This window comes from Protopterus annectens, chromosome 2.part2, assembly GCF_019279795.1.
Source record: "Protopterus annectens isolate FY-2018-M chromosome 2.part2, PAN1.0, whole genome shotgun sequence".
Taxonomy (NCBI): Eukaryota; Metazoa; Chordata; order Ceratodontiformes; family Protopteridae; genus Protopterus; species Protopterus annectens.
Genome location: NC_056730.1, coordinates 424744658 through 424768907, shown reverse-complemented (window position 1 = coordinate 424768907; position 24250 = coordinate 424744658). Strand labels below are relative to the sequence as shown.

The window sequence follows — 24250 nt, the reverse complement described above, 5'->3', positions numbered from 1 at the left end:
TGTACATATATACAAACAAATACACCATAATAGATTCCCCCAGCTAGCTACAAGATGGGCAAATACCCTAGGAGTACCACAGAGGGGAAAGGAGGGTGGGTAATCCTGACTGCAGATGCATACCTCTCGGACATCTACATTTATGGTAGGTACAAAACTGTACTATGTCCTTCAAGGATGCATCTGCAGTCCTAACAAATGGGTAGAATACCATAGCCAAACTGGGGGAGGAGGCACTAAGAAGATTATGGTGTAGTTAAGATCCCTTGCAAAACAGCAGTGGCAAAACCTGCTCGGGATCTGGAGTATAAAGGCAGATTATAATGCTTGGCAAATGTATGCACGGAGCTCCAAGTAGCAGCCTCTAAAATGTCTTTGGTAGCCACCGTGAAGAAAGCTGTAGTAGTGGCTGTAGCCCTTGTGGAGTGAGGTCTGATGTTTTCTGGAGTTGTCTTCCTATGAAAGGAGCAACAAAATCTAATGCAATTTCCTATCCATTTTGAAATTGCTTTTCCTTCCATTCCTGCTGCATACGCTACCAGAAGCTGGTCAGTTTTTCTATTGTTCTTGGTTCTGTCCAGGTAGTAGCGCAATTGTCTGTGCACATCCAAGGTGTGCAGTAGTCTTTCCCCCCTGTTCTGTGGGTTGGGGAAGAATGTTGGTAGGTGGATTGCTTGGTTCAGTGATACCCTGGAGACCACCTTTGGCATAAAAGTAGGGTTAGCTCTCAAGGACACTCTATCCTGATGGAAGATGAGGAAGGGCTGTACTGCCATTAATGCCTGTAATTCAGAAACCCTTCTTGCTGAAGTGATTGCAAGCAGGAAAGCAGTTTTCCAAGATAAGAACTGTAATTCTGCTGTTGCTGCTGGTTCAAAAGGGGGAAGTGTTAACTTTTCCAGCACAAAGTTCAGGTCCCATGTAGGCAGAGGTGGCTTCCTTGGAGGCTTTACATTTTTAATTCCTCTCAGAAACTGCCTGAGTAGAGGATGTGAGAAGACTGGAGGATCCATGTTGTATTCTGCTGAAATTGCTGATGCATGAATCTTGATGGGGGAGTAAGACAGGCCATTGTGGAAAAGTTCTGCTAAATATTCCAGGATGTTAGCTATGTTTGCCAATGATACATTTTCTCCTTTTGCTGCACTCCAAATGAGGTATCTTCCATTTTGCTGAATAAGCCTTCCTTGTGGAGGGTCTGCGAGCCTCCAGGATAATGTCTTTAACCCTCTGAGATAAATCTGGGTTATTTTGTTTCATGTAAGATTCCAGGCAGCTAGCTGCAGTGTTTTCAAGTTTGGATGCAGGATCTTGAAGTTGTTCTGTGTTAGCAGCAGAGGAACTAGAGGTAGAGGCCATGCGTGTGTCCGAGACATACTTCTCAGAAGCGGGTACCAATGCTGTCTCGGCCAGTCTGGAGCTATCAGTATGATCCTTGGGTGATCTTCTTTGATCTTCAGTAGCAGTTTGTGCATCAAAGGTAGAGGTGGGAATGCATATGCTGTTAGGTTTTCCCAACTGAAGGATAGGGAATCCACCTTCCAAGCAAGTGGGTGGTATGTCCTTGTGCAGAATTTTCTCAATTGGTGGTTGTGTGGGGATGCGAACAGGTCTATTTCTGGTATCCCCCATTTCTCTGTAATGGTTTTGAAGATGTCCGGATGCAGCATCCATTCGTGGGCATCCGTGGTAGTTCTGCTTAACGTGTCTGCTAATATATTTTCTTTTCCTGGCACAAATAAGGCCTGGAGCTGGATGTTGAGGTTCAGGGCAACATTCCACAGGTCCATTGCCATCCGGCATAGAGGATATGAGTGTGTGCCTCCCTGCTTGTTGATATACCACATAACTGTGGTGTTGTCCGTCCTTATCAGCAAATGACCCTGTTGAAGAAACGGTCTGAATGTCTGAATTGCCTGTTTAACTGCCAGCATCTCTTTCTGATTTATGTGTAGGTTCAGCTGGTCCTGTGCCCATAGGCCTTGTATACACTTGTCTGCCATGTGTGCCCCCCAACCGAGGTCTGAGGCATCTGTGGTGATAGTCTGGCTTGGGTGAGGGCTGTGGAAAGGCAGTCCTTTGTTCAACTGACAGGCCTGAGCCCACCACAGGAATTCTTGCTTCAGGCATGGAATTATTGGAATTTGGGTTTCTAGGCTGTGCTTGTGCTGAGACCATAAATTCCTTAGGTACCATTGTAACTTCCTCATATGCAGTCTGGCATGTGGGATCAATATTATGCAGGATGCCATGTAACCCAGGGCTTGCAGGATTTTCCTTGCTGTAAGCTGGTTCTGCGTTGTTAATGCCTTGAAATAGAGTGGTAGTTGTTTTTGCTTTTCTGCTGTGAGAAATGCCATCTGATTGGATGTGTCCAGTTCTGCACCCTAGAATGTAATCCTTTGGGATGGTACCAGCCTTGACTTTTTTATGTTGACTGTGTATCTCAAGGCCTGCAGTAGGTGAATCACCTTTTCCAAATCTTTTGTCAATTTGATCTTGTTGTCCGCTTGTAGCAGGCAGTCGTCCAGGTATGGATAAATTTGAATTCCCTGAAGCCTGCAATGAGCAATTACTGATGCCAGGCATTTCGTGAATACTCTGGGCGCAGTAGATAAGCCAAAGGGCAATGCTGAGAATTGATAATGCTCTGATCCTGCAAGAAATCTGAGGTATCTTCTGCAATCTGGTCGAATAGGGACGTGCAGGTATGCCTCCTTGAGATCTAGAGTCACCAGCCAAGCCTCCTTGCCCAGCATGGGAAGAAGGTGCAGTAGGGTCAGCATTTTGAATTTTGGAACAATGAGATATGTGTTGAGAGCGGACAGGTCGAGAATAGGCCTCCATTGGTTTTCTTTTCTTGGCACCAGGAAAAGTCTGGAATAAAATCCTTGTCCCTGTTCCATAGCTGGTACCTTTTCTATAGCTCTCATCCTTAATAAGTGGTTGATTTGTCCTAGAGCGTTTGTCTTTTGGTTTGGTGGTAGGTTTGGCATTCCTCTCTTCCTTGGTAGAGTATGGAAGTGAAACCTGTAACCTTTGTCTATGGTCTGTAAAATCCATTTGTCCCCTGTAATGTAATGCCAGTTTACTGAAAATAAGGCTAGCTTTCCGCCTAAGGGTGCTTCCAGTTGTTCCCTGGTACGCGGTATCAGAGCCAAGTCACTGTGACTGTCCTGTGGAAGTGGTAGTAGCTGGATCTGCGGCAGTACTTCTCTGGTTGTTAGGCTGCCACTGACGTCCCCTGTAGGCACCTCTGGATTGACCTCTGCCTCTTGAGCGCCTATTTCTGCCTCTCTGTGCTCTGGTGTCTGGAAAGGACCAATTCTTCGAAGGCCAATTTCTACTAAACCTAGGAGGCTGGACCTGTAAGAAGTCCTTGACTGTTTGGACAGATTTTGCTTTTTCCTCCGCCTTCTTTAACACTTGCTGTGCAGGGGAGCCAAACAAACTGAGTTTCTCCATGGGAGCAACTAGGAGCTTTGACTTTACATGGTCTGGTAATGATTGCTCTTTTAACCATACATGCCTTCTGATCACTGTACCAGTCATAGCTGATCTAAAGGAAGCCTCCAGTGCATCATAGCCGCATTTTAAGGAATGATTACTGACCTGCTGAGTGTTATGTACCAAATCCTGAAGGGACTTAGGGTCTATAGGTTCAGGAGAGGATAGTTTTTTATTTAACTGATCTAACAAAAATTCCTGATACTGAATCATGTGGAATTGACAGTTTAAAGCCCTAGCCGAAAGAGTAGCAGAAGTATAAACTTTTTTACCCCATCTCTCTAATGCTCTAGATTCTCTTTCAGAGGGGAGGGGGTTTTTGGCCGTTGCTACAGCTTTGGGGCCTTGAGAAATAGTTTCAGGATCTGCAATAGGAGCCTTATACAGGTGATAATGTGTGTCCGGGACCCTGTAGTATCTGTCGGGCTTAGCAGGGGCCGGAGGAAGAGAGTCAGGGGCAGTACAAGCATCATTGAATGCATCATCCACAACTGTTAGAACTGGAGGAATGGCTAAAGGCCTATGCTGTGGCAAATGCAAAAAGGTCCTGAGCCGTTTCCTAGAATCTGAAAAATCCTGGCCCTGCCATTGAAATTGTTCCCTCATAGCATGCAAGGTTTCCCCAAAAGAAAATTCCTCAGGAGGAGAGGCAGAAGGAATGGAGTCTTCTGCTTCAGAATCCTCATATGGAGAATAAGGGCCTTCTGGGGGATTTGAGTTTTCTGAATCATCAGAAGAATAATCCGTAGAAACTGGTTCAGGGGGCTCTGCTCTAGGCCTCTTCTCTGGAGGGGGATGAGAGGCCCTGTCAGGGTGAGGTTGGGATCCCCTGATCAAAGAAATGAGATCCTCTGCCAGGCTAAGCATTTGGGAACTACAGCTAGGCCTGTGTGAGGGGGTTTTAGAAGGCAAGGCCTTAGAAGATTTAGCTGCTTTAGCCCTAGAGAAAGCCTTGATAGACATGGATGCAGGGGGCCTTAGCAGCTCCACGTGCAGGAGTAGATATGTCTAAAGGAATAGTATCTGATAAATCCTGGGTGCCTGTTACAGCAGGAGAAATTTCAGTAGCAGATTCAGCCATGCTGTGTGAGGCCTCGGCTGCAGGAGGAATGCTTTCGGCCGAAGAACCGAGGACTCTGTTTCAGCCGAAACCGAGACACTCGCGGTTGGCTTAACCGTGGTTTCGGCCGAAACCGCGGACCGCGAGTGTCGGTCCTTTTCCACGCTTTTAACTAATTGTGAAGTCGGAGTCTCCGACGGCATTTTGTAAGCAAAAGCGGGACCAAAAAACTCCTCCGCAAACTCCGACTGACGTCTAAGTGTCCGTCGGTTGAAGGAAGCACAGGCTAGACAAGCTGCTACGTCGTGGTCTGGGCCTAAGCAAGGAAGGCAGTAAGAGTGGAAATCCTTATGAGGTATTTGTTTCCCACAAGTTAAACAATTATTTACTTTTTCTGACATCGGCTGAGGCAAGAAAGAGTCCCCAACGGGGTACTTAGCTTTTTAGAAGTCTTCGGTAGTAGAAATCTCTGGATCTGACCAACCGGCACTTGCGAACAACTTCTGCTTCGGGCACCGCGCGGCAAGAAAGACTGAGGAAAATGGCGTCGGCTGATGCCTTTATACCCAATTGACAGCAGCAGTGACGTCGGGTGAGGTGCGACATCAGCCGAGGCCAGACCCAGACTTTGGAATCCGGCCGACCGAAGGGCTGCCTGAGGCAGGACAACCCATTTGTTAGGACTGCAGATGCATCCTTGAAGGACATCTGCTTGAGCAGTGGATGAGAGAAGAGGGGAAGTTCTGTGTTATAATGAGCTGAAATGTCTGAGGTGTGGATTTTAATGGAGGAAAAATACATGCCCTTGTGAAGCATCTCAGTTAAGTATTGTAAAATCTGAGGTAAATTGGGTGTTGCTGTGCTCATCCCTTGAGATTGGTTCCAGGCACAGAATCTTTTTCATTTTTCAGCATACGATTTTCTAGTACTAGGCCTCCTTGCCTCTAAAATGATATCCGTCACATGTTTGCTGAGTGATGGTAAAGTAGAGATTAAGTAATTAGCCAGGCTGCAAGGTTCAGCGTTAGAAGCTGAGGGTGTAGAATCTGGTTCTCCTGCTGAGACAGCAGGGAAGGAGTCTGAGGCAGGTGCCATGGAGATAACAGTGACACACCGCCCAGGTGGGGGTACCAGTGTTGGTGCGGCCAGTCTGGAGCAATCAAAATCATCCTTGGTTTGTCCTGTTTGATTTTTAGTAGTACTTTGGAGAGCAGAGGCAGAGTGGGGAATGCATAGACTGAAGGACAGAGCATCCACTTTCCAGGCTTGTGTTTGGGAAGTCCTTGTGCAAAATTTGTCCAATTGGTAGTTCTGGGGAGAGGCAAACAGGTCTATATCTGGGCTCCCCCATTTTCTTGTCAACATGTTGAAAATCCATGAGGTTTCTGCTTAGTCCGTCTGGCAGTGTATTTAATTTTCCTGGCAAGAATTGAGATTGTAGGTACACTTGGTAGCTCAAGGCTGTGTTCCACAATGCCATGGCTAGTCAGCAAAGAGGGTAAGAATGTGTACCCCCCTGCTTGTTTATGTACCACAACAGTGGTGTTGTCCATCTTTACCATTAGTTGTCCTGGAAGAATGTGGTCCCTGAAGGCTGTCAGAGCATTCTGTACAGCGACCATTTCTTTTTGATTGATATGCAGGTGCATTTGACTTGGGTTCTATTTTCCCTGAATGCACTTCCCTGCCAGGTGAGCCCCCCCCCCCATGCATAGACTAGGTTTGGGCAGCAGGGGGAGGTGTGAAAGGTAGTCCCTTGGTTTTGGTGGCAGGCCTCTGCCCACCAAAGGAACTCTAGGCATAGGCAAGGTATGATAGGAATCATTGTGTCTAGGTCTTGAGAATGTTGACACCATAAGCTTTTTAGATATCACTGTAGTTTCCTCATATGCAGTCTTGCACATGGAATTAGAAGAATGCATGGGGCCATGAACCCCAATGCTTGCAGCATTTGTCTTGCAGATAGCAGGGTTTTTGTGGCCACTTGTTTGAAGTAGATTGTCAAATGAATTTGTTTCTCTGGCGTGAGGTAAGCTATCTGAGAAGTTGTATTCAAAGTTGCTCCCAGGAATATAATTTGTTGACAGGGTACCAGGTGTGATTTCTTTTTGTTTATGGTGTACCCCAGACAAGTTAGAGCCCTTTTTACAAAGGCCAGATGATTCAAAAGTACGTCCTGGCTTTCTGCCTGAATTAGACAATTGTCCAGGTATGGGTATATTTGAATATTTCTTTGCCTGCAAAATGCAATGACTGGAGCTAGGCACTTTGTGAATACCCTGGGCGCAGTAGATAAGCCAAAGGGCAGTGCACAGAACTGATAGTGCGTGTAGCCTGTTTTGAAGCGTAGGTATCTTCTGCAAGATTCCCTGACTGGGATGTGCAGGTATGCTTCTTTTAAATCTAGTGTTGCCAACCAGGCATCTTTGCCGAGCATAGGAAGTAACTGGTGAAGAGTCAGCATCTTTAATTTTGGAATCTCCAGAAAGGTGTTTAGAGTAGACAGGTCCAGGATAGGACGCCATGAATTGTCTTTTCTGGGTACCAAGAAAAGTCTCGAGTAGAAACCTTGTCCCTTTTCCTCTTCTGGTACCAGTTGAATAGCCCCCATGTTTGAGAGAGAAAGTACTTGTTTTTGGGCCTCTGCCCACTGATTTGGAGGTAGGTCTGGCCACCCACTTGGTGTTGGCAACTAGTGGAAGTGAAATCTGTATCCCTGGGACACTATATTTAAAACCCATTTGTCCTGGGTAACGAGTTCCCAATTCTTTGCATGAAGAACAATCTTTCTCCCAAAAAGGCAGTCAGTTGATAAGTGCTTGGAAATTTTAAAAGGAAGTCATTGAGACATTTTACCATAGGGGGAGTCTTATTATTCCCAGATTTGGAAGTGGAGGCCCTCTACTGCTTAGTTCTGTGTGTCATCTGGGACTGAAACCTGGGTTTTTTGCTGTGTCTGGGTTTGGCTTGAGAAGACCTGGAAGGGGCTGGAAAGGATCAATTCTTAGAGGGCCAGTGCCTACTAAATCCAGGAGGCTGAACTTGTAAAAAATCTTTAACAGTTTGCACAGATTTAGCTTTATCTTCCATCTTTTTAAGAACTTCTTCAGCCTTGTTGCCAAACAGGCGGTCCTGATTTAAAGGAGCATCCAACAATTTAGCTTTAACATGATCAGGCAGATTACTCCTTAAGCCAAGCATGCCTTCTGAGCAGAGACCCAGTAACAGCAGCCCTGCAAGAGGCCTCTAATGAATCAAAACCACATTGCAAAGTATGTTTTCCAACTTGTTCAGCAGAATGCATTAAATCCTGTAATTCTTTACTTTCCACACAGTCAGGAATCAACATAATTTTCTGTTTAAGCAGTCCAATAACATGTTGCTGATACTTTAACATATGAAACTGGCAGTTTAAAGCCCTAATGGCCAAGGTTGCAGAAGTGTAAACCTTCTTACCCCATCTATCCAGCGCCCTGGAGTCTCTATCAGAGGGGGTAGGATTTTTAGCAGTAGAAGCCTTAATGCTCTTGGGCCCCTGTGAAATGGTCTCTGAATCTGCAATAGGATTTTTGAAAAGGAACATGTGGGACTCAGGGACCCTGTAGTATCTGTCAGGTTTTCTGGGAGCAGGAGGCAGGGAATCAGGGACCAAACTAGATTCCGAAAAAGCATCAACAATGTATAGTACAGGAGGAATAGCTAAAGGCCTATGCTGAGGTAGGAGAAGGAAATCCCTAAGCCTCTTTTTTGAATCAGAAAAATCCTGGCTTTCCCAGTGGAAATGCTCCCTTAGAGTATGTAAGGTTTCCCCTAAAGAAAAATCCTCAGGAGGGGAAGCAGAGGGAATGGAGTCCTCTGCATCAGAATCTTCATAAGTAGATAAGGGCAAATCCAGATCATCAGAAAAATGAGAGAAAACAAAATCCTGATCAGAAGATTCATAATCAACTTCAGTCCTAAGCCTCTTAGAATGGGGGGAGGGGGTTGGCTACCCCTGATTAGAGTTATTAGATCTTCAGCCATTCTTATCATTTGTTTTTAGGCATAGAGGCCTGAGCATGTTGGTCTGGGCATCGTTTTTTTAGACATATATCGAGATTTAGGCCTAAGGAAAGAAGGAGGTGTTGGTTTAATATGCAAGTCCGTGGGCCTGAATACACCCTCAGAAGCCGGTGCCTGCACAGCGGCTCCGGACCCATCCAAGGTAGAGACATACATGGGTTCCATAGTTGAAGCATGTCCCGGCATACCGGACTCTGAATGGGTCTCAGTAGAGGCCTGCGAATCAGAAGTAGCGGGTATCAGGGGTTGCGAAAGCACCTCACTGAGTACCGGCGAACTGGCGACTGGCTTAGGAGAAGTGTCGTCGGCAGTTTTAGCTTCGGCGGCCTGTCTCTGTCTTTATCTTTGCGTTTTTTCTGAATCCCGGTAGTCGGATGGCTAACCGACGACATTTCTGGATAATTAAACCGAGAACCGAAAAATGTAGAGGCGAAAATATACCAAAAACGGATAGTGCGCTGATTAAATAAAGCACAAAACCAACAGCAAGGTATGTCGTGGTCAGGGCCTAGGCAAGGAATACAGTACGAATGAAAATCTTTATGAGGTATTTGCTTTCCACAAGTAATGCAATTATTAACTTTTACTGACATCGGTAAGGAGCAAGAAAAAGTTTCCCCAATGGGGTACTTAGCTTTAGTTGAAGACTTCGGTTTTGAAACTCGAAAATGAAAATTTCAGGAGGTGGCTGACCGGCACTTGCGAACTGCTTCTGCTTCGGGCACCGCACGGCATGAAAGACTGATGTAATGGCGTCAGCTGTATGTTTTATAAACCTGACGACCTGATGTCATGGAAGAAGGGACAGCAACTGATGCAGGACCCAAGACTTTGTTAATCAGGCCGACTGAGGGCTACTTGCAGACAGACAACCCAAATGTAATGACTGCAACAGTGAAACATGAAGAACATCTATAGTTTCTTGTCAGAGAGAGTAAAATCTCCACAGTACATTCAAATAACTTCATCTGTGGTAAATTTACAATCTGATGCTAAAAACACACAGACCAGAGTAATGCATATAAAGGTATAAATGCCGAAAAAATCCAAGTTCTGCAATATTTTCCTGTCAAAAGATAAACCGGAGTAAAATGACAGGAATGTTTAACTTGCGGTTCTGAGTGCATGAGACAGCTCCTAGTGTCTAACAGCACACATACTTCAATTTTAAGAGAAGTGGTGAAAGTTCTTTAGAAATAGTAATAAAACCAAGCATTGTCAAAGATATAAGCCCAATAAACACTGCTACAAGCAGAAATTCTCACATGAATTACTGTAAACATTGACAGAAATAAAATATTAAAATATTTCTAAATAATCAAAATAGAAATAAAAAAATAAATCTAATAATAAAATGAGAGGAAAGGGTCCCCAAATGGAGCTTAACAGCAGAAAGCCAGAAAAATCAGCAATGGATCCTTTGGAGTCACAGGACTTTCTTTTCTGGATGGCAGAAAGTCTTGAGCACTCACTTCCTCTGACAGTTAAAGACTTCCTTCTTAGAATATGCTCAATCACCTGTCACAGGAAGAGAGGGAGTGTGGCTGAGCTTTTGAAAGTTGGTCAGTACTGAGCTACCATGGCAGACAACCCAAAATGCCACTGAGGCAATGGGAATGACAAAAGTACAGTTTTGTACCTACCATAAATGTAGATGTCCGATAGATATGCAACTGCAGTCCTTACATATGGGTTTGTCCTGCCTCAGGCAGCCCTCGGTCGGCCGGATTCCAAAGTCTGGGTCCGGCGTCGGCTGATGTCACCTCCTCCCCGACGTCAGAGCGGCTGGGGTATAAAAGCATCAGCCTACGCCATCTTCCTCAGTGTTTCTTGCCCCAGATGCCAGGTGCCCTCCAAGGAAGGCTAAATTTAGAACTGGATAAAATTTCCAAACATACACAATAGCAATAAACAGATACACCATAAAAGATATCCCCAGCTAAGTATATAAGGAGGGAAGTGGACCCAATACACAGAGGGGTAGGAGGGAGGGAAAACCTGACTGCAGTTGCATATCTATCGGACATCTACATTTATGGTAGGTACAAAACTGTACTATGTCCTTCAAGAATGCAACTGCAGTCCTTACATATGGGTTGAATACCATAGCCAAGTTGGGGTTGGTAGGCTCTAAGATAAGGATGGTGTAGCTAAAATGCCCTGCAGGACTGCCGAAGCAAAGCCTGCTCGGGATCTGGAATATAAAGGTAGGTTGTAGTGCTTGGAGAATGTATGCACGGAGCTCCATGTAGCAGCTTCTAGAATGTCCTTTGTAGCCACCCCTCTTAGGAAGGCTGTGGAGGTGGCTGTAGCTCTGGTGGAGTGTGGCCTGATATTGGCTGGCACACCCTTTCCATGGAAAGAATAACAGAATCTGATGCAATGTCCAATCCATTTTGAAATTGTTTGTTTGGAAATTGCCTTTCCTTGCACTCCAGGAGCGTATGCTACAAATAGTTGGTCAGACTTTCTGTTGGCCTTTGTTCTGTCCAAGTAGTAGCATAGTTGTCTGTGAATGTCCAAAGTGTGCAGCAGCTTTTCCCCTTTATTTTGAGGATTGGGGAAGAAAGTAGGCAGGTGAATTGCTTGATTTAGAGAGACCCTGGATATCACTTTTGGCATAAAAGAAGGATTGGTTCTTAAAGAAACCCTGTCCTGATGAAAAATGAGGAATGGAGGTACTGCCATGAGGGCCTGTATCTCCAAAACTCTTCTTGCTGAGGTAATTGCCAACAGGAAAACTGTTTTCCAGGAAAGAAATTGCAATTCTGAAGATGCTGCTGGTTCAAAAGGAGGAAGAGTTAATTTTTCCAACACGAAATTGAGGTCCCATGCAGGCACTGGTGGTTTTCTTGGAGGTTTGATATTCTTTATCCCTCTTAGAAATTGTCTTAGCAAAGGATGTGAAAACACAGGTGGATCAGTGTTGTATTTTGCTGAAATTGCTGAAGCGTGTATTTTTATGGAAGAATAAGAAAGTCCATTATGCAGCATGTCTGGCAAGTATTCCAATATCTGTGGGATGCTCATTACTGATGCATCCTGTCCCTTGTTGGTATTCCAGATGTTGAATCTCTTCCATTTGGCTGAATAAGTCTTTCTGGTGGAAGGTCTGCGCGCTTCCAATAATATCTGTTGAACTTCCTTGGAGAGAGAGATATGGGGAGAAATCATGGGACCCTCCAAGCTGTCAGCTGCAGAGTTTGCAGGTTGGGATGAACCGTCCTGTAATTGTGCTGAGTCAAGAGTGGAGGCCATTGAGGCAGGGGCCATGGCTTGGTGCAAGTTATGCTCCTTAGTAATGGGTACCAGTGCTGTCCTGGCCAATCTGGAGCTATTAAGATGCCTTTCGGTTGCTCTGCTTTGATCTTCAGTAACACCTTGGTCATTAATGGTAGAGGTGGGAATGCATAGATTGTTAGAGAGTTCCAGCTGAATGAGAGAGCATCTATTCTCCAGGCTTGTGGATGGTGTGACCTCGAGCAGAACTTTTTCAGATGATGATTGAGGTGGGAGGCAAAGAGATCTGTGTCCGGCCTCCCCCATGCAGGAGTTATTTGTGCAAAAATGTCTGGATGCAACATCCATTCATGTGGATCCAGGATGTTTCCGCCAGAACATTGTCCCTGCCTGGAACAAACTGGGATTGCAGCTGTATGTTCAGTTTCAGGGACTTTTCCCAAACGGTCATTGTTAGTCTGCAAAGGGGGTAAGAATGAGTACCTCCCTGCTTGTTTACGTACCACATAACAGTGGTGTTGTCTGTCTTTATTAGTAGATGACCTTGTTGAAGATATTTTCGGAAGGCCTCGATTGCATGCATTACTGCTAGCATCTCTTTTTGATTGATGTGTAGATGTACTTCCTGGGGAGTCCATTGCCCTTGAATACATCTGCCCTCCATGTGCGCCCCCCATCCATGGTCTGAGGCGTCTGTTGTAATGGTTTGGCTTCTTTGAGGTTTGTTGAAAGGCATACCTTTGTTTAACTGGCTTGCTTGGGCCCACCACAAAAATTCCCTTTGTAGACATGGGATGAGTGGGATAATTGCTTCTAAGTTGTGGCTGTGTTGAGACCATAAACTTTTTAGGTACCATTGTAATTTTCTCATGTGTAGTCTTGCCAGTGGAATCAGTAGAATGCAAGATGTCATGAAACCCAGGGCCTGCAGGAAGTTCCTTGCAGTCATCTGGGTGAGCTTTGCTAGGCTTTTGAAGTAATGTGGTAATTGTTCTTGCTTCTCTTCTGTGAGGTAAGCCATTTGTGATTCTGTGTCTAGTTTGGCTCCTAGAAAAATTATTTGTTGGGATGGCAGTAGTCTTGATTTTTGTAAGTTGACTGTGTATCCCAAAGCCTGTAGTAAGTGAATGACATAATTCAAGTTTTTTGTCAAGGCTTGCTTGCTGTCCGCTTGTATAAGGCAGTCGTCCAGGTAAGGGTATATTTGTATCCCCTGGTGTCTGCAGTGTGCAATTACTGATGCCAGGCATTTCGTGAATACTCTGGGCGCAGTAGATAAGCCAAAAGGCAATGCTGAGAATTGATAATGCTCTGACCCTGCAAGAAATCTGAGATATCTTCTGCAACTGTGTCTGATTGGGACATGCAGGTATGCCTCCTTGAGGTCCAAAGTAACCAGCCAAGACCCCTTGCCCAGCATGGGAAGGAGTTGCTGTAGTGTCAGCATTTTGAATTTTGGTACAATGAGAAAAGTGTTTAGAGCGGACAAGTCCAGTATAGGTCTCCATTGCTTTTCTTTTCTTGGAACAAGGAACAGTTTTGAGTAAATTCCCTGGCCTTGTTCCTGAGGAGGAACCTTTTCTATTGCTTTGATTTGTCTCAGCTTTGAAACTTGTTCGAATGCCTCTGCCCTTTGATTTTGTGGCAGGTTTGGCATGCCTTGTCTTGTTGGTAAAGTATGGAAGTGGAACCTGTAGCCGTGGTCTATTATGTCCAGAATCCATTTGTCCTTTGTTAAAATGTGCCAGTTTTTTGAAAATAAGGATAATTTTCCTCCTAAAGGTGCTTCTCTTTGAGCCTTGGTCGGCGGTGTCAAAGTCAAGTCATTGTGATTGTCCCTGTGGAGCAGGGGAAGTCCCTGCGCCACCTCTCTGATTAGTCGGTTGCCATTGGCGTCCCCTGCAGGAGCCTCTGTATTGCCCTCTTCCTCGGGCACGCCTGTTTTTTCCCCTTTGAAACTTGTCAGTGTCCGGAAAGGACCAGTTCTTAGAAGGCCAATTCCTGCTGAACCTAGGTGGCTGAACCTGGAGGAAATCCTTGACTGTTTGCACTGATTTAGCCTTTTCCTCAATTGATTTCAACACATCCTGAGCATTAGCACCAACCAGCTTGTGTTTTTCCAGAGGTGCATCTAGAAGCTTTGCTTTAACATGATCTGGTAATGGCTGTTCTTTCAACCATGCATGTCTACGTATGACGGCCCCTGTCATAGCTGCCCTACATGAAGCTTCCAATGCATCATAACCACACTGAAGAAAATGATTGCTAACCTGCTGTGTGTTATGGACTAAATCCTGCAAGGCCTTTCTATCTAAAGGCTCAGGAGAGGCTAACTTTTTCTGCAAATCATCCATCAAGAAATCCTGACACTGAAACATATGAAAAAGGCAATTGAGGGCTCTCATGGCAAGTGTGGTTGAGGTATAAACTTTTTTGCCCCACCTCTCCAGGGACCTAGCTTCCCTGTCTGAGGGCAAAGGATTTTTGGCCGTGGATGTGGCCACCCCTTTGGGCCCCTGGGAAATTGTTTCTAGATCAACAGCATGGGCCTTAAAGAAATGTTTGTAAGTTTCAGGAACCCTGTAGTATCTGTCCGGCTTGACAGGAGCAGGAGGGAGAGAATCAGGAGAAGCACTCGAATCTGAGTACACATCATTCAGTACATCTAACACTGGAGGGATAGCTAAAGGCCTGTGTTGGGGAAGCTTAAGGAAGGTACGAAGCCAATTTCCTGGAGTCGGAGAATTCCTGGCCTTGCCACTGAAAGTGCTCTCTCATGGAGTGGAGAAGTTCCCCAAAAGAAATGTCCTAAGGAGGAGAGGCAGAGGAAATGGAATCCTCCGCATCTGAATCCTCGTAGGCCTGGAAGGACTCTTCCTGGGTATCTGAGTGATCAGAGTCACCAGAGGCTACATCTGAAGAAAGGGTGTCTGTATGCTCAACCCTGGGCCTTTTGTCAGAAGGTGGCTGAGATCCTCTGTCAGGATGGGCCTGGGAGCCTCTGATTAAAGAAATTAAATCTGCAGCTAAAGACATGATTTGTTCATCAGGAGTGGGCTAAGGCAAAGCTTTAGGAGGGTGAGACTTAGCCTGGCTAGCAGCCTTAGCACGTGTGTAGGCCTTGATAGACATAGACATAGGGGGCCTAGCTGCCCCACGTGCTGGAGTAACCTTGTCCACCGGTATGGTCTCAGGCAAATCTTGGGCTTCAGTTTCTGGAGGAAAATCAACAACCGGCACCGGCGCAGGCTCCGGGGCCAGAGTGATCGGTAAAGCGGTGTTGTCGGTCCGGAGCGGTGGAACAACCGCCTCAGAAGAGACAGATGCACTCGAGGTAGTTTTTGGCGTGGTGTCGGTGGAAGTCGCGGGCTGAGAATGTCGGTCCCGGTCCTTCCGTTTTTTTGGAAATATGAGGTGTCGGTTGTTCCGACGGCATGGTATAAGAGTATTTATCGCCAAAAAAGTCTTCAGCAAACTTTGCCTGGCGCCTGAGTGTGCGCTTATTGAAGAAAGCACAGGCAGCACAGGCCGAGACGTCGTGGTCTGGGCCAAGGCAGGGGAGGCAGTAAGAATGGAAGTCCTTATGAGGTATTTGTTTACCACAAGACAAACAGTTATTAACTTTTTCAGTTTTTTCTGACATCGGCTGAGGCAAGAAAAAGATCCCCAACGGGGTACTTAGCTTTTTGATGACTTCGGATACATAAAACACAGGAGCTGACCGACCGGCACTTGCGAACTGCTTCTGCTTCGGGCACCGCGCGGCAAGAAAGACTGGGGAAGATGGCGTCGGCTGATGCTTTTATACCCCAGCCGCTCTGACGTTGGGGAGGAGGCGACATCAGCCGACGCCGGACCCAGACTTTGGAATCCGGCCGACCAAGGGCTGCCTGAGGTAGGACAACCCATATGTAAGGACTGCAGTTGCATTCTTGAAGGACATCATCAACTGAGAAGATTGTCAGCCACTACAATTTAAAGTGAAACGGAGGCGAGCACAAATTTCACACACCAAACTACATCCTAACTGGAAAAATCACAAAATAGTCATGGTACAAAAGTTAAGTGTAGTCTTGAAAAGCATATACTTACAGATTACTACATGCCAGGGCAGAACACGGATCAAGTACGATTTATGGATCTCTGCTAATAAAATGTTTATGGATACTCCCTTGCATCTAAGATAACATTAGGGTTTATGTACATTAGGGTTTTTACTTCTGGTTATAAAATTCAGCAAGAGCTTCTTATGTTGAAAATGTATTCACATATAAACTCTTATGATACAGACTCAGGTCATCAGCAATATTTAAAGATGCTGTAGGAGCAGTGGCACATTTTCTAGGTAGAAGCTGGTCAATGGAAAAAGGAAACATCTCAAGATACGTGGAAATGGAAAGCTATTACTTGAAATGCAGATAATTCAGAAGCAAAAGTCCTTCAGGAAAACCACCACTTACAAGTATTAGACACTGAGAATAAACATCACTTTAAAAAATCCAGTTTTCTGGGTTAACAATTTGACATGTTCCAAAGACAGCTTCTTTTATACCACCAACCGCTATAAATAAATAACTGAATAAATTATCTCTGTCCCTTCACTCACTTGATGAATGCACACAATAGAATACATGTTCTTACCATAGCTTGTGCAAGTGTTTTTTGCACTAAATTTACACAACGCTGGTACACAGGTTCACAGTATGGTAGGAAGCCAGACTGCAAAGCAGTGGCAACTGAAGAAAGGCACTGAAACAAAATAAAATAATTAGTAAATATACCCGACAAAAAAGAAATTATTAAATTAACACAGCACTACTTTCGATAACTCAAAATTGAAAACAATTAGAACTACAACATATAGACTTGACTACAATTTTGTTAGAATTCCACAAGAAAATCGAGCGTAACATTTGTACTACCCATCCACTGATATTACTATTACTGACTACCCCCCTTTGTAGAGCAATCTTAAACATTGATCTTTTACTAGTATATGTAGCAGAACAGGTGGGAAATATTAAATTTACCTTTTTTTATTTTCATTTGCACATTTTCTTTCTTATTGTAGTTCTACTGCAAAATTGTTACAATACTGTTAAGTTTGTGACTGAAAAGGGGACCCAGTAGTCCACTTCACCTACTAATAAAAATAAAAAATAATAAAAAACAGAAAGCAAGACCTTCAGTGTCTAAACAAAACTGTTGCGAATAGAGGCAAAACAGGAGCTGAGGAGGGTACAGAGGTTACTGCACTGCAGAAGATTTGGGGGGAAAGCTCAAAATGTGAGAAGAAAAGTACAGTTGTGTACACCTCCCATAAATGTAGATGTTCGAGTGTATTCACTGTCACAGTCATTACATTGGGGTAATCTTCTGGCAGGTTGCCTTTAGTCGGCCCGATTAACAAACTCTTCGGTCCTGCATTGGTTGCTGTCCCTTCTTCTATGACGTCAGGTCATCAGGGGTATAAAACATGCAGCCAACGCCATTACATCAGTTTTTCTTGTCCCAGATGTCAGGTGCCCCCCAAATGGGGAGCAAAATATATATAAATAATTTAAAACACAAATATATACCTCCAAACAAAAGCAAATACACCAAAAAGCCTTTTAAGTGTAGTAAAAGAAAGTAGAGGCATAGTAAGAGAAAAATCGGGGCTGGAGGAAGGGTAACCAGGACTGCAACAGTGAATACACTCGAACATCTACATTTATGGTACGTGTACACAACTGTACTATGTTCTTCGTGTTTCACTGTTGCAGTCATTACATTTGGGTAGATTCCCAAAGCTATGGTTGGAAGGATGGATTTATACAGCATTAGGACCGGCTATAAGGCCCTGCAAAACAGCAGTGGCAAAGTCGGCTCTGGATTTAGAGAAAATTGGTAAATGATGATGCTTGGTGAAAGTATGAACTGAACTCCAGGTAGCAGCATCTAGAATATCCCTGGTAGGAACACCTCTGAGAAAGGCTGTAGAAGTAGATGCAGCCCTGGTGGAATGGGATCTGATCCCCTGGGGGATAGGTTTTCCATGGTGCTTATAGCAAAAATGAATACAATGGCTTATCCATTTGGAAATGGTTTGCTTTGAAATAGCCTTTCCCTCTGCCCCTGCAGCAAATGCTACCACAGCAGTTGTTCAGATTTTCTTAGAGATTTTGTCCTGTCCAAGTAAAATCTAAGATGTCTGTGTACATCCAATGAATGCAGAATCCGCTCCCCCTTGTTCTGTGGATTGGGAAAGAAAGTTGGAAAATGAATGGACTGATTAAGAGCCACACTGGATACCACCTTGGGCATGAAGGATGGGTTGGTCCTGAGTGACACCCTGTCCGCATGAAAGATGATGAAAGGCTCCACTGCCATAAGGGTCTGCAATTCAGAAATCCTTCTAATCGTAGTGATTTCCAAAAGGAAGGCTGCTTTGCAGGAAAGAAATTTTAAGTCTGCAATAGCAGCTGGTATGAAAGGAGGGAGAGTGAGTTTTTCTAATACAAAGTTAAGGCCCAGGCAGGGGTTGGAGCTCTCCTGGGTGCCCTCAAGTTTTTGGCTCTTCTGAGATACTGTTTTAGCAGAGGATGAGAGAAGAGGGGGGTTTCTGTGTTGTAATGAGCTGAAATAGTTGAAGCATGGATTTTTCTGGAGGAAAAAGACAGGCCCTTGTGAAGGATCTCAGTTAAATATTGCAAAACCTGAGGTAAATTGGGCACTGCTGTGCTTATCCCTTGAGACTGATTCCAGGCACAGAATATTTTCCATTTGTCAACTTAAGATTTTCTAGTACTAGGTCTTCTCGCTTCCAAAATGACATCCATCACAGGTTTGCTGAGGGATGCTAAGGGGGAATGGTGATTAGCCAAGCTGCAAGGTTCAATGTTTGGAGCTGAGTGTGCAGAATTTGGTTGTTCTGCTGAGACAATAAGGAAGGTGTCTGAGGCAGGTGTCATGGAGAATTTTGTGACAGACTGCGTAAAAGTCGGTACCAGTGTTGGCGAGGCCAGTCTGGAGCAATTAAAATCATTTTTGGTTTGTCCTGTTTGACGTTTAGTAGAACTTTGGAGAACAAAGGCAGAGGGGGAAAGGCATAGAGTGATAGGTTTTCCTAGCTGAAGGACAGAGTATCCACTTTCCAGGCTTTTTTGTGAGGAGTTCTTGTGCAAAATTTGTCCAACGGGGAGTTCTGGGGTGAGGCAAAAAGATCTATGTCTGGGCTCCCCCATTTGCGGGTCAACATGTTGAAAATATGTGGTTCCAGTTTTCATTTGTATGGGTCCATGAGATTTCTGCTTAGTTCATCTGCCAAAATATTCAGCTTTCCTGGCAGGAATTGAGCTTGTAGTTGTACTTGATAGCTCAAGGCCGTGTTCCACAATGCCATGGCTAGTCTGCAAGGGGGGGGGGGGTAGGAATGTGTACCCCCGTGCTTGTTTATGTACCACATAACTGTGGTGTTGTCCGTCTTTACCATTAGTTGTCCTGGATGAAGGTAGTCCTTGAAGGCTGTCAGTGCATTCTGTACAGCTAGCATTTCTTTTTGATTGATATGAAGGTGCATTTGATTTGGGCTCCATTTGCCCTGAATGCACTTCCCTGCCAGATGGGCCCCCCATGCATAGTGTGATGCGTCTGTAGTTAGGGTTTGGGCGGCAGGGGGTGGTGGTGTGAATGGCAGTCCCTTGTTTTGGTTGCAGGCCTCTGCCCACCATAGGAACTCTAGCTGCAGGCAAGGAATGATAGGAATCATTGTTTCCAGGCTGTGACAATGTTGACTCCATCAACTTTCTAAGTACCACTGAAGTTTCCTCATATGCAGTCTTGCATATGGAATTAGAAGGATGCAGGAGGCCATGAACCCCAAGGCTTGCAGTATTTGTCTTGCAGATATAGCAGGGTTTTTGTGGCCACCTGTTTGAAGTAAGTCACCAAATGTAGTTGCTTTTCTGGCGTAAGGAAAGCCATCTGGGCAGTTGTATTCAAGCTTGCACCCAATAATGTAATTTTTTGAGAGGGTACCAATTGTGATTTCTTTTCGTTTATGGTGTACCCTAGACAAGTTAGAACCTGTTTTACAAACGCCAGATGTTTTAGAAGAATGGCCTTGTTTTCTGCCTGAATTAGACAATCGTCCAGGTATGGATATATCTGAATATTTCTTTGCCTGCAAAATGCAATTACTGGAGCCAGGCACTTTGTAAATACCCTGGGCGCAGTAGATAAGCCAAACGGCAGTGCAGAGAACTGATAATGCAAGTAGCCTGTTCTGAAGCAGAGGTATCTTCTGCAAGATTCCCTGATTGGTATATGCAGGTAAGCCTCTTTTAGATCTAGAGTTGCCAACCAGGCATCTTTGCCTAGCATAGGAGGTAACTGGTGAAGAGTCAGCATCCTGAATTTTGGAATGTCCAGAAATGTGTTTAAAGTAGACAGGTCCAGAATTGGACGCCATGATTTGTCTTTTCTGGGTACCAGGAAAAGTCTGGAATAGAAACCTTGTCCCTTTTCCTCTTCTGGTAATAGCTGAATTGCCCCCATGTTTAGGAGGGAAAGTACTTGTTTCTGAGCCTCTGCCCACTGATTTGGGGGCAGGTTTGGCCATCCGTTTGGAGGGAGTTGGCAATGTGTGAAAATGAAATCTGTATCCCTGGGACACTATATTTAAAACCTATTTGTCCTGGGTTATAAGTTGCCAGTTTTTTGCATGAAGAGCCAGTTTTCCCCCCAAAGGGGCAGCTAAGAAGTAAGTGCTTGGTAATTTTAAAGGGAAGTCATTGAGACTGTTTACCATAGGGAGGTGTCTTATTTCCAGATTTGGAAGTGGAGGTACCCCATTGCTTAGTTCTTAAAGTCCCTTGGGACTGAAACCTGGTGCTTTTGGACTGTCTGGGTTTGGCTTGAGTGGCTCTGGAAGGAACTTGGAAGGACCAGTTCTTAGTAGGCCAGTGCCTACTAAATCTTGGAGGTTGTACTTGTAAGAAATCTTTCACAGTTTGCACAGACTTAGCTTTATTTTCCATCTTTTTTAGAACTTCTTCAGCCTTATTGCCAAACAGACGGTCCTGATGCAAAGGAGCATCCAACAATTTTGCTTTAACATGATCGGGCAGAGATTGCTCCTTAAGCCAAGCATGCCTTCTAAGCACATACCCAGTAACAGTAGCCCTGCAAGAGGCCTCTAAAGAATCAAAACCACATTGCAAAGTATATTTTCCAATTTGTTCAGCTTGAATGCAATAAATCCTGTAAATCCTTATTTTCCACACTGTCAGAAATCAGTTTCATTTTCTGTTTAAGCAATCTCATGATATGCTGTAGATATTTTAGCATATGGAATTGACAGTTTAAAGCCCTGATTGCCAAGGTTGCAGAAGTATAAACCTTTTTACCCCATCTATCAAGAGCCCTGGAGTCTCTTATCAGAAGGGGAAGGATTTTTAGCAGTAGAATCCTTAATGCTCTTGGGGTCCTGAGAAATTGTTTCCTGGTCCGCAACAAGAGTTTTGAAAAGGAATTTGTGGGAGTCAGGAACCATGTAGTATCTGTCTGGCTTACAAGGGGCCGGAGGCAGGGGAATCAGGGGCCATACTGGATTCTGAAAACACATCAACTACGTCTAGTACAGGAGGTATTAGCCAAAGGCCTATGCTGAGGAAGAAGGAGGAAATCCCTAAGCCTCTTTTTGGATTCAGAAAAATCCTGACTTTCCCAGTGGAAATGCTCCCTTAAGGTATGTAAAGTTTCCCAAAAAGAAAAATGCTCAGGGGGAGAAGCAGAAGGAATGGAATACTCTGCATCAGAGTCCTCCTAAGTAGGTATGGACAAATACTGTTCATTAGAAGAGTCAGAAGAAACAGAGTCCTGCTCAGAAGATTCATAGTCAAGTTCAGCCCTAGGCCTCTTGGGGGGGGGGGGGGGGGGGTGACTACCCCCTGATTAGAGTAATTAAATATTCAGCCATTTTGATCATTTGTTTTGTAGGCATAGGAGCCTGAACATGTGGCCTGGGCGTCGGTTTTTTAGACCTAGATCAAGATTTTGGCCTTAATATTGAAGGTGGTGTCGGTTTAATATACAAATATGTAGGCCTGAATACACCTTCAGAAGCCGGTGCCTGCACAGTGGCTCCGGACCTATCCAAGGTAGAGACATCCGCGGGTTCCATAGGTGAAGGATCTCACGGCATACTGGACTCCGAATGGGTCTCAGTAGAGGCCTGAGAATCAGAAGTAGCGGGTATCAGGGGCTGCGAAAGCACCTCACTGAGTACCGGCGAACTGGCGACTGGCTTAGGAGAAGCGGCATCGGCAGTTTTGGACCTCAACGGCCTGTCTCTGTTTTTTCTTTGCGTTTTTTTTTTTATTCCGATAGTCGGATGGCTAACCGACATCATTTCTGAATAATTAAACCGAGAACCAAAATATTTAGAAGCAAAAATGTACCGACGACGTATAGTGCGCTGATTAAATAAAGCCAAAACTGACAGCAAGGTACGTCGTGGTCAGGGCCTGGAATACAGTACAAATGAAAATCCTTATGAGGTATTTGCTTCCCACAAGTAATACAATTATTAACTTTGACTGACATCGGTAAGGAGCAAGAAAAAGTTTCCCCAACTGGGTACTTGGCTTTTAGTTAAAGACTTTGGTTCTGAAACTCAAACGAAAATTTCAGGAGTCGGCCGACCGGCACTTGTGAACTGCTTCTGCTTCGGGCACCGCACAGCAAGACAGACTGATGTAATGGCGTCGGCTGCATGTTTTATACCCCTGACGACCTGACGTCATGGAAGAAGGGACAGCAACCAACGCAAGACCCAAGACTTTGTTAATCGGGCCGAATGAGGGCAACCTGCCAGCAGATTACCTAAATGTAATGACTGTAACAGTGAAACACGAAGAACATCTGTTTGCAAAACTGTACCTGGCAGAAATCAGTCCTATACCTGCAATGAATGAAATTAATAATTTAAGATTCACACTTTTCAGGGGGCAAATGGGGATATTTCTACAGTATGCTCTTTCTGGGAGATGCAGACCTAGTACAGGACATCAGCACCAGTTCAGGGTGCCCAACAGCAGGGTCACACTGTCCTGAAAGTGAAATGTTGAGAGGGAAATATCCTATGTGCATTTCTTATCACCACAGACAAACATACTCACCGTCTCTAGTCAGAGAAATTATAAGCACTTGTCTCATGCCTGACAGGCACTATTAGTCCAAATCAGAAGAAGCTGCAGAAACATCCTTCTCTCCAGAAACATTCAGAGTCTAGAAAACTGCACAAAACACCAAATTGTTGATAAGGAATCTCCATCTCTCCAGAGTCCACTTCTACAGAACCATGGAGAAAATGAGATGAGATGAGACACCTACCTTGCCAATGAAACATCTATCAGGAACTGCAATAGGCTCAGGTAAGAGACACATACGTTCAGACTGATGGGAAACTGTCCCCCATTCCAGGGCCTGTTGACACAGGTATGAATCCAAGAGGAGATCCAGGATCGCAAGATGACTCTCTAGCTAATGAAATATCACACTTCTCTCCCCTCAAGATAATTCTTGCCTCTATGTCTGCTGACCACGAATCCTTCTTCAAATGGACTTCAGCCTATTCATTTCATTTGTTCTCTCACAGTGGGGAATCATAACAGATAGTATAGTTGTGTAAAATCTTACCATAACAGTAGACATCCTTCACACTGTTGCAGTATTCTTTACTAAAGGGATTCCCTGCCAAGGGTAGCCCAATGTCCAGCCAGTATACCAAAGCCTTAGGTTTTTTTAAATGTCATATGTCACATGTATGCTCCTCGCTCAAGGAGTAATGCATAAAGATGGTGAACTTGAGTACATACCTCAGAACTGAAAAGTCCCAAGAGGAACAGTAGTCCTAGGAAGCAGAAGCATGTGGGAGGTAAAAAGGAAAAGAGTAGAGCAGAAGGGGGAGGAGGGAGGGAGCAAATACTGCAACAGTGAAGAGGAGGACATCTACAGCTATGGTAAGATTTTATACAACTATACCATGTCCTTCCAAATCATGGTTGCAGTATTCTTTACTAAAGGGAGAGTACAAAAGCTCAATATGAAACTTGGGAGGAGGAAGGCCCAAAACAGCCCTGAAGAAAACCATGCAAGATAGCTCTGGCAAAAGCCAGCTCTTCTATGGAAGCAACATCCAGTTTGTAATGTTTAGTAAATGCAAAGCCAATGATCCAAGTAGCAGCCTCAAGGATGGAAATGGTATCCAATCTTTTGAAAAAAGCCCTAGTAGAATGAACTTTTACTGAAGTAGAAAGGCTTTTCCCATGAAAGGAGTAACAGAAGAATGGCCTTAGAGATCCATGAAGTAATGGTTTGTTCAGCAACAGCAAAACC

At 44.6% G+C, this 24250-nt stretch overlaps 1 protein-coding gene across 1 annotated transcript in view; it reads right to left on the bottom strand.

The window, feature by feature from the left end:
- TNPO1 (transportin 1) overlaps positions 1–24250 on the bottom strand; it is a 3819238-nt gene that overhangs the window by 1442571 nt on the left and 2352417 nt on the right. Inside the window, exon 15 of the mRNA XM_044064437.1 lies at positions 16511–16618. Within this exon, the coding sequence (XP_043920372.1) occupies positions 16511–16618 (108 nt within the window). The remainder of the gene's footprint in view (positions 1–16510; positions 16619–24250) is intronic.